The 10399-nt window shown below is 33.8% G+C and overlaps 1 protein-coding gene and 1 long non-coding RNA gene across 4 annotated transcripts; one reads left to right on the top strand and one right to left on the bottom strand.

Annotated features, from left to right (window-relative positions):
- Positions 1–720: 720 nt before the first annotated feature.
- Positions 721–3282, top strand: LOC122007349. Of its 3 annotated transcripts, none has more exons than XR_006118921.1 (4): positions 721–1719; positions 1846–2031; positions 2113–2291; positions 2911–3282. It is a non-coding gene; the product is annotated as an uncharacterized LOC122007349 (long non-coding RNA). The 3 variants fall into 3 exon arrangements; XR_006118920.1 differs by having other exon boundaries at positions 721–1022; XR_006118919.1 differs by having other exon boundaries at positions 721–2031.
- A 1908-nt stretch (positions 3283–5190) lies between these two features.
- LOC122004780 lies at positions 5191–10022 on the bottom strand. Its single transcript, XM_042559615.1, has 8 exons — positions 9952–10022; positions 8704–8791; positions 7503–7736; positions 6862–7035; positions 6675–6781; positions 5825–6168; positions 5639–5742; positions 5191–5457 (listed from the first exon to the last, which is right to left on the bottom strand). Exons 1-8 carry the CDS (start codon positions 10020–10022, stop codon positions 5191–5193), a joined length of 1389 nt encoding a protein of 462 aa, XP_042415549.1.
- Positions 10023–10399: the final 377 nt, after the last annotated feature.

Genomic DNA, 10399 nt, shown 5'->3' on the forward strand with positions numbered 1-10399 from the left:
ATGTGGTCGATGCTAAAAAAGTTGACTAACATTTTCCCACAGTTATGCACGACAGTCGCGTGACATCTAGTGTTTTATATAAATATCTATAGTGATCCTCACAGGATCGGGGTGCCCGGAAGTAATTCAGGCACCTCGCCTTGTGAGAGTTGCCAACGATGGGTGTACCAGATATCAAGATATATATATAGTGTCTGGAAATGATCCGAGTGCCCTAACTTCGACTCACTTAGGCTGCTCGAAAGTAAGCACCCCGGCTCACTCAGGTCCACAATACAAACATAAAATCTAGATCCATAACATATCAAAGTTATATATATATATATATCACTACAAGAAATCAGGGTTTCAGAGACTGATTTTTAAAACGGAACTAAAATTTGTTTCAAATTTTAATAATTTAGAAACAAATTTGATACAGAATTACTAATCCGTTTCACTTAAATAAAATATAATATATATAAAAAATTTTGAGATGGAATTTAAGATGAATTAAAAATAGAATTTATAAATAAATTTTTATAAACAAAAATAAATACGGAATACTAACGAAATTTGATACTAAATTTTATTTGTCCCCAAATCTGTTTAAAAAATTTATAAACAATAAATAATCCGTTTGTGATATATAGAATTTAGATAAAAATTTATTAAATAATTATAAATATATTTTATTTTAATTCATTATTTAAAACCCTAGAACTGTGTATCTTCACTCAAGACACGCCGACTCCAAGAATTTTGGGTTCTTTGGTATCTTTTTACAAGGCACGGCAATCCACAGAAGCTCATGTAATCCTAATCTTCTCCACCATCCTTCTTCTCCATCTTGCAACGCACGACACCAGTTGCGTCCTAATCGCGCGGTGGCTATTGTACACGACATCGTTCGCTGGGACCTAATCACGCGGTGGCTGTCGCGTTGTTGTTGACGCGGCCACCGCAGCCTCAGCCGTCTTGGCCACTTTCACGGCCATCGCCGCTTTGGTCATGTCTGGCACTATGTGGTTCTTTGGCTGCCCGTATGAAGAGATATGCCCTGTTTTTTATAAATATTTATTGTTTTATCAATAAAATTATTTTTTTTCAGTATGATAGTATTATTGCGATGTTTTATTGTTATTGTTGAATAGGAATTTTCATCGTATATTGTTAATATTTAGGTTCTCTCGGTTTCATTGATTACCTTGTCTAGATGAAACTGCTTTTCCCACTAATTTTATCTTCTGCTCTTTCCATTAGCCAATTTAATTACATGGGTATGGTGTTCTGAAAGGAAATGGTTTTGGAAAATCACTATTATCCTTTGCCTGTGTGAACATGATAATCACTTTGATCCCTTGTTATATCTCAGCATGTTGAAAATATTTCTATTTTTAAACAATTGGATGACATCATCTTCATTATCATTTTAAGAGCCCAGAAAAAAATATGTCATTTTCTGAGAATAATTAAAGCTTCTGAACTTTGTAGTGCAAACTCTAAAGTAGAGAATGTCAGTTTAATTCTCAAATGATGATTTTGATTCCTTATATTTATACTATTTGATGATCTCCTATTTTGCATTTCATGTTACTTTAGTAAAATGTAATGGTGAGCTCTTGTTCAGTTAAGTGATAGTATTTCATTTCTCCACACTGTTTAATGCAACATGTAACTCATGATTTGGAACAAAGATGAATCAGAAGTTTCGTTCACCTATTATTAATTTGCCTCCAGGTAGAGACAAATATGGGTCTAAGTTCCTTTTTATCAGTTTTTATCTCTGTGTTTTACTTATACTGCTAACAATATTGCATATTTAATTGGTACTACAGTTTGAACTGGATGCCTCTTGTATGACAGGTCCATGGGCACAATTCAGTAGTTGAAATAATAGCAGTCCACTACAAATTTTTAGTAAGTCTCCTCGTGGGGGTGCAATGAGTCCTGCTGGAAATAACCATGTGGTTGGATTAGCATCTGTACTTTCCCTAATTTTATCAACTTCTGCTAAGATTGCACCAATTGGGAAGGACCAAAAAAAAGGAGGTCATTCTACTCTGGCAATCTATGTTACCAAGCATGTTGCATTTGGCAATATAGGCATTTGAAAGTTATTTACTTATACAGGCATTCAATGGGAATAAATTGGAGAAGTTCAACAGTGAGAAGGTTGATTCTCTAGCATATGCCTGAATCCAAGGCAGAACAACATTTGTTGACCATTTGCAGAACTCAAGCTTGATGAACGAGGATAAGAGATGTCACCCTATTCTTTTTTATTATGAGAGAAAAGGGCCGGTGATTAGGTAATATGTTATATGTTTTTGCACAGGTAATCATAGAAAATTTTAGTTGTGTTTGACAACTGGTACGTACATGCCGGCATCATAATTGTTGACATTTGGCAACCAGATCAGATGTTAAATCTTTTGTGACTGTCTTGCATAACAATGATCAATTTATTTCATGAATAAAGTAGATGTTCTTGGTTAGAAATAATGACAAATTTGCATTAATTTGCATTTTCCTTGTCATTTATTAATGAGCATATTTCATTTGACTGATCTCATCATGTCAAGTTGTGCTTAGATATTTTCTATGAGGTGCTTGACTAAATATAGTTTGATTACAATTAATCACAATTTTTTATTGCAGTAGAGTTGCCAAGTTAGATGTGCACGTTCAGTAAAGTCAAACATAAAAAATGATTAATTCTATCTAGTACCATTCATTCACCCATGGAGTCAGATTAGAGAACAATAAACATTTACTATTTTTTTATTGTATATTTAGATGGGAAGTTTCCACAAAACCTTTTTTTAAACTATGTTTATCTGATTTTGATACATTCTTTTAAGTTTTGCATGCTTCACCCTTCCATTTTCCTGATGAGGATGATTGTTAATAGTCTAGTAAATTTTGCAGGAACTCATTCAATTAAGCAATATGCATGCTCCTTAAGATGTGGGAAAGGTGGGGAGTCACCTGAAAATCCAGAAGAGAGCAATCCAAATAGAACATCTAGAAGGGACTCACTTGAAGTTTTCGGGATAATTGTTACCCGAAACTAGCTTCAAAGGATAGTGCTTGACTAATGCATGGCAAACATGAGTGTGAATACTAACCTGTCCATAGCTATCCAAGTGTACGATATGGTGAGTGTGGGAAATTCAGTTAGAAGTTGTATTGAAAGGGTGCATCCACTTTTGAAACCCGTGTGTGGTTAATGGAAATACGAATTATATTGTATGATACTTTGGATGTTAAATTGTATGATACTTTTGGATTAGAAATTAATTATATTTATTTCAATGTTAATTGTATGGAAATTGATTGTTTTAAATATTTGTAATCGGTTTGAAATGTGTGATTATTTTTGGTAAAGTACTACGTAGATGAGAAATATAAAAATATAATATAATATAAATTTAGTGATAAATTTAAAAGTTAATTTATATATAAATTTATAAACAGAATTATAAATGGATTTATCAATATATTAAAATTATATTTGTTATAAAATTTGAGACAGATTAATGACGAATTTAAAACAAAATTAGAAACAAAATTTATATTTAAAATTAATTTCATTTGATCAAATTAAAAACAGATTCATAAACAATTTTTCAATCTATTTTTGAAATTAGAGACGGAATATTTTCGTCTCAAAATTAGCTACGGGGCTTTCACTAAACAATTCTTGAGACGGAATATTTCGTCTCAAACATTCTTTAGGGACGGAAAAATGACTTTCAAAGATAGAATTTTTCATCTCTGAAGCCTTATTTTCTTGTAGTATATATATATATATATATATATATATCCGTATGACCCTACCCACAGCATATAAAACGTCTATATATATTTCTCAAATAATTCTCTTAGTCATGTAATTTAATAATTTTATTAAGAATCGGCTAATGTCTTCGTCATCATATGTGACTAATTAATCAACTATTGGGGCCATTTTGACAAATATCAAAATTACAAGCACATTTCTACAAGAATGGACGAAGTTCAGTGGGCTATCTTTTCTCAGCCCGTGTAGTAAATTTATGAGGCCGTACTTTATCTGGTCTTCTATCGAACCATCGGTTGCTGCTTGCTTCCATCGTCGATGGCGATCCTGGTCCGCCCCAAGCATCTCCTCCGCCTCCTCTACCGAAACCCTAATTCTGCCTCCATTGGCCTCCTCCTGCTCCCTCTCTCTCGCCATTTCTGCGATGCCTCTTCACTCACTCCTAATTCTAGCCCTAGCTCCGATGCTCGGTCGCGTACTCCCCTCGAGAAGCAATTTGACTCATGGATCGACCGCCTTCGGCCGGGGTTCACCTCCAATGACATAGCCGAAGCCATTCGAGCGCAATCCGACTCTGATCTCACCATGCTCCTACGGTTACATCGTGCAGGGGCTTTGCCAGAAGGGGTGGTTGGAGAAGGCAATGAACTACTTCAAGGAGATGAGGTCGAAGGCACTAGTGCCCACGGTGACTATATACATGGCGGTGATCTGCAGCTTGTCGCTGGAGCGGCGGCTAGAGGCGGCGGTCGAGGTGGTATTCGACATGCTGGAGAACCGCAAGGCGCCGGAGATTCTGACCTACCGGACCTTGCTGGAGGAGATGTGCAGGGAGGGGCAGTCGGAGGTGGCATACGATCTGCTGGAGGAGCTTCGGCAGAGGAAGGGCGCCATGAAAGGAAGGATGCACTCCGACTTGTTGGCCAGCCTACACTGGGTCTGCCAGCCGCAGCATTGATTGCTTCTTCTTGTTTGAAGGAAAGTTTGGCCCTCTTTCTGAGCATCATCCTTTCCGGAATCATTAAAAATTGTTTTTTTTTAATTATGCAAACGAGGAGACATCAACCGCTGCATTCGATCAGCAATAACAATTCTTTAGAATGCACACTAAAGATTATGGAAATGACCATCTTGTAGCCTGTTTATTACAATCACAATTTTCAGACACATGGAGAGGTGTTATTTTGATTCTTTCAAGTTGATCATCGTATGGATAGAAAGCTATAAAAATATCTTTCGAGTTGTGACAGAATCTAATAGAACAATGATATATATATATATATATATATATATATATATATTCAATGATAAAAAGTTGCTCACATAGCCTAAAGAAAGCAAAACAATAGTTTTCCTTAAAATATGTACAAGAAATTACGAGCAAGAGATTTATCTGATTTTTTTTTCTACGTCAAGTAGGATTGAGAAAGAATTCGTGGAAACGATGCTATTCGAGGAATCATCATCAATTCCAAGAACGATAGCTCGACCTCCTGTGTTGAATAAGGTTCATCGTAGGATCCAATACCAGCTTCTGCATCGTCAACACTGCCATCTTGATCATTCACTTGGGCATTTACCATCGTACTGGCAACTGTATCTTGCTGGAGTAGGTAGCAAAGGGAATTGACCTTCGGGATGATGGATTGATCATCAGAAGCAGCAGAAGGAGGCTGGGAATCAATGTCAAGGAATTGTGATATAAAGTTCTATTCGTCGAATAGAGCGTCGCAAGGCAATGATGTGTTTTTAGAAGCCAGCTCCTCAACTTTAGTCGTAGATAAAGTTTAGTCCCAACAGTTTCTGGATAGATGAATTATTGAAAGGTGATGCAGTTGGAGCTAATATTATTACCTGAGCACGGTGAAGGAGTGTATTCTGAATCAAAAGCAAGTGTCCTCCAGAAAGAATCTTGTGTTTCCGTCTTATTGGAGATTGATGATGTTGCACAAGGGAGACTAGGTTCGTAAAAGTCGGAGAAAGTGGTTCTAGAATCATCCTTAATAACATCATAGATATGACTTTTAAAATCACTTTGACCTTCCAAAACTGAGTATTGAGGATCAATGTAAGGCGATGCTAATATAATATCAGAGTACTGAGGATCAAAGTAAGGCGATTCTAATATAATATCAGGTTGTTGACTAAGTAGCGGATCAAAGTAAGGCGATTCTAATATAATATCAGGTTGCTGACTAAGTAGCGGAGCAAAATAAGGCGATTCTAATATAATATCAGGTTGCTGATTAAGTAGCGGATCAAAGTAAGGTGATTCTAATATAATATCAGGTTGCTGACTAAATAGCTTCAAATGAGGATCACAGTTGATAAGTTTCTCAAAATTCTTGCTCAACGAGGTCTGGGGACATTGAAGTATATGCCCCCTGCAACATACATTTGGTAAAAGTTACAATATAGACACAACCGAATATCTAAAATTTTGATTTATCTACGTTTCAAACAATTTGAGATAGGCAACAAACTTATATATCTTCTGGCAAAATTTGTTATATCACATCAAGCTTAGTTTAAATAGGTCAAGGAAGGTAACATGCAGTCAGGTTACTACAAAGGATATGCTTTACATTGTACATTATCATATAAAACTTAATATTAATAATATTCATAAAAAGGTATAGTTTAACTAATTTAATCAAATTTAAACAATTGACAAGAAGGAAGCAACTACAATATTCAAAAGGCAAAGGCTTACAATAGACTCCAAAAAAATATATACTGAAAATAAAATCTGATTATTTTTTATTGAAATACCAATAACAAGAAACCACAGATTAAATGATAATATCACTCCGAAAGCTTAGATTTTGTGTCAGCTTGCAACAAAAGAGGTGAATTTCATAAGATGCGGGAAAATATAATTTACATCTACCTGTGTATATGTGCTTGGCCATTGGTAAAATCCTGAGTTGCTTGCCACTGTATATGCTTCCTTGGTTGAGGATCAATCTCTCGGAAGAAAAGAGGTGGTCTTGCCAACTAATAAACAATTGCCAACATGTTACCAGTAAGAAATAACCAATATATACCAACACAAATTGAGAAAAAATAAATCTTACCACAATATCCAAAGCCCCATGGCCACCGTCAAAAAATACTGCCTTAATTGCAGTAATGTCGGACCAATGAAACTCAATCTTGCTCTTCAAGCCACTCTCGAGAAATTCCCATAGAAGTTTACATTTGGCGAAGTAACATTTTGCCACTAAATCACCTTCATATCTAGTCACAAACTGTTTGCCAATAGAACATAGTGAACTTCTCCACAAACTTAACCAATCTGGTAAAGGATTACTTGACAAAAACATATGAGAATTAGAATGCACTAGATCACCCATAAATAATTCATGAAATGCACTTTCAAGGAAAAAAAGACAATGACTCGAAATAAACTATGTTCCAATGGCAGATCCCTAGTTGATAATTGTAAGTGAAACCCAGAAATAAAGGCAAGTAAAATTGCTCATCATTTTTCTTTTTGGTGGACCGTATCACAGAAAGTTACAAACACAAATAGGAGGAAAAGGATGAGCAGAAAAATTCTGCTCAAAACAGAAAGATTGAATAGATTGCAAATACAAGAATATAATACCAGAATAATGCATAGACAAAAACTTCCACAAGGACATACAAATAATAACATGAAAGAGAGATGTATCATTTAAGTAAATCACCAAATTTTTCCTTATAAAATCCTCACCTTCCATGTCCCAACCCTCAATAATGACGCATGAAAAAGCGAAGCTTTAATCTTGCTCAATGAGCTCGAAGAAGCTAAGAAGTTTGATTTTACACCAACTTTCGAGCCCTTCGAGCTAGTGACGCATAAATTTTTACCTGCCTTTGATTGAGAAAGCATCATCTGAATCGACGGAGTCTTCCTGAGGCGAAGACCCAACGGTTCAGGTTCCCCAAGCACATTATTGTACACAGCCTACAACAAGGTAGTATCAGGAGCTGGTATTACCTCTTTTCAAACGACACAGATCCATACATAGAAAGTGTACCAAGATGCAAGGACAGATCCAGAAATAAGAGAAGGACTGGACTAAACTTTGCGTGTCGAAAAATGAATTAAGTATCAAATACAATTAAAAACTAATAATTTTTTATGTCAAATTATTGATTATAAAATATAGTTTTTTTTTTTTGAATAGGATTAGAGTACAGGACAATCCTATCTTTGCGCTAAAATGAGTTGAATATTTTTTTTTCAATATACAGATATATATATAATTTATTTCACACCTAATGAGATTTATTTATTTTAATATATATAATTAATTTGACTTAATAATTTTTTCTTATTTATTCTTTTATATTCTACTCATATTTTTTACCTATATTTCATATTCATTAAAAATTATTTTTGATAAATTTAATTGAGATTGATCGGATTATAAATAATATAGGATTGATTTATTTATATATTAGGATTTTTGAAAAGAAATATTTTCATTAATATAATAAAAATATATAATTATAAAAAATCCTTTTTAGTAACGTTCTAAATTTAAAATAATAATACTAAAAATACTCGATTAAATTTAAATAAGATATGAGGTAGGGATAATTAATGCAAAATATTTTTCATGCCAGATTTGATCGGGATAAATGAAAGCTAGATTTTGGTTTTTATTTTCTATGGCACTTTTTGTGATTTGAAATAGATGATTAAACATGTAAAAAAAAAAAAAGGCTAGGCTATAAGACGAGCCTAAGGTAAATCTGTCTCTGCCAAGATGGGGAAGGAAAGAAAAAGATCGGTCCTTTTGCACGAGATCATGAGAACCTAATCAAAATGATCGCTCAACGAGACAAAACATAATGAGAAGAGAAAGTGTGGGATCTACCTGCTCACTAGAAGTGCTCGTGTCCCTGGCCCTCTAATGGAGACGTACGCGCTTCTCGTACAAGGGCTCCTCCACTTCCAACTTCCCCGCCGGAGGAGGTGGAGTCGAGTGCGGGGTGGAATCAGCTCGGCGCTTGCTGGAAATCGAAGACTATTCCATTCCGCCGGAAGATATCCAAAGTAGGAACCTTAGAACACCCTGCTTCTCCGCAGCTTTTACGCTTCGATATTTCCTTAATACCGCAGCTCGGAGCAGAGGTATTTCGCAGAAGCAGACGTGGAGGGATTTGTTCGCGAGGAAGGTGGAACAATTTTATAAAGGACGTCTAAGGGATTCTTTAATAGGGAATAATTTTGACCGAATTTAGTAAGTTCTTCCCACATGGCATATACATTGGCAGAGATATTTGGGAGTGATATATTTATTTTTAAATATTTCCTAATTTTAAATATCTCGGCAGAAAAGGGATTTCTTTTAAATATTTCCTAATCTCAAATATTCTTTTTGGAAGGATATATTTTTTAAAATATTTTCCAATTTTAAATATCCAATTGGAAAGAAATATTATAGAGGAGATTTGAATGTATCTCTGTTCTTAAAAAATAAAAAACTTTATATATATATATGGAATTTGAGATATTTAATAAGTGGTTAAGCCAATATTTAATTTATGAGATATTTAATTATAGAATTTGATATATTTAAGAAGTGGGATATTTAATTGATAATGTAAATATTATTACCATAAATAAAATATCATTATTCTATACCGTGTACAAGTTGGCATCATTATGCTAAAAACCTAATAACTAACTTATATAACATATTATTTGATCAATCATGATTTTAATCTAATTAAATAATATTTTAACGATCAGACTATGTAACATTCATTGTATTTTAAATGAATAAAATCATGCAAATATAATTGATAGTAGAAGTTAAAGGGTAATTTTTATAAGAGAACTAAATGTAGAGGTATTTTGGGATTAGGGTATTTGATTTTTTATTTTTTAGAAAAATATACGTTAATATGACGTCTCTTAATTTGAAATGCCCTTTAAATTTTTATATAAAAAACTTTGCGTTGAACATAATTAACAAGTAAAATAATAAAAAGAGCACTTAATACTTGTCTATATATTATAATTTTATCCATGATACATAATTCATCCAAAATTGAACTTTGATTTAACATTATTTAAAAAAATCGATACGCACAACATTTTATGATTAAAAATCTATCGTATTTTCTATGTGTTTTTAATATGAGACTATATTTACAACCTTACAAACCCAACAGTTAGTAGTGGGCTGTGGCAATTGCAATTGCAGAGTAGTTGCTTGTCACACCCCACAAACCCCATTACACTCCCTCATTCCAATCTCTCTCGATCAATTAACCGACTTTATGCTATTTTTCTTAAAATTAAAACTTTGCAATGAATCCGAGATTCATCGCAAATTTGCAATGATCCTGAGATTCGTCGTAAATTTGCAATGAATCTGTTTATTCGTTGGAAATTCATGATGAATCCCTGTTTCATCGCAACTACTTAATAATAAATCATATAACAATATTTGCAATGAATTCAATATTGTTGTAAAATCTACGATGAATTGTAGAGTAGTTGTAAAATTTGCGACGAAGTTTAGATTCATTGTAAAATCTACGACGAGTTCCGTGTTGATTACAAAATCGATGAAAAAATTACAACCAATGATATATTCATTCCTGATTTAA

Source organism: Zingiber officinale, chromosome 7B, assembly GCF_018446385.1.
Source record: "Zingiber officinale cultivar Zhangliang chromosome 7B, Zo_v1.1, whole genome shotgun sequence".
NCBI classification, from domain to species: domain Eukaryota; kingdom Viridiplantae; phylum Streptophyta; class Magnoliopsida; order Zingiberales; family Zingiberaceae; genus Zingiber; species Zingiber officinale.

What these genes read in the sequence shown, in the direction of transcription:
- LOC122004780 (XM_042559615.1), bottom strand. Translation starts at nt 10,022, where the DNA reads ATGGGGTTTGTGGGGTGTGACAAGCAACTACTCTGCAATTGCAATTGC. An exon ending in AGCCCACTACTAACTGTTGG is followed by an intron (nt 8,792 to 9,951) that starts GTTTGTAAGGTT and finishes TTCGATTTCCAG; the next exon opens with CAAGCGCCGAGCTGATTCCA. An exon ending in CACTCCTTCACCGTGCTCAG is followed by an intron (nt 5,458 to 5,638) that starts GTAATAATATTA and finishes ATTGATTCCCAG; the next exon opens with CCTCCTTCTGCTGCTTCTGA.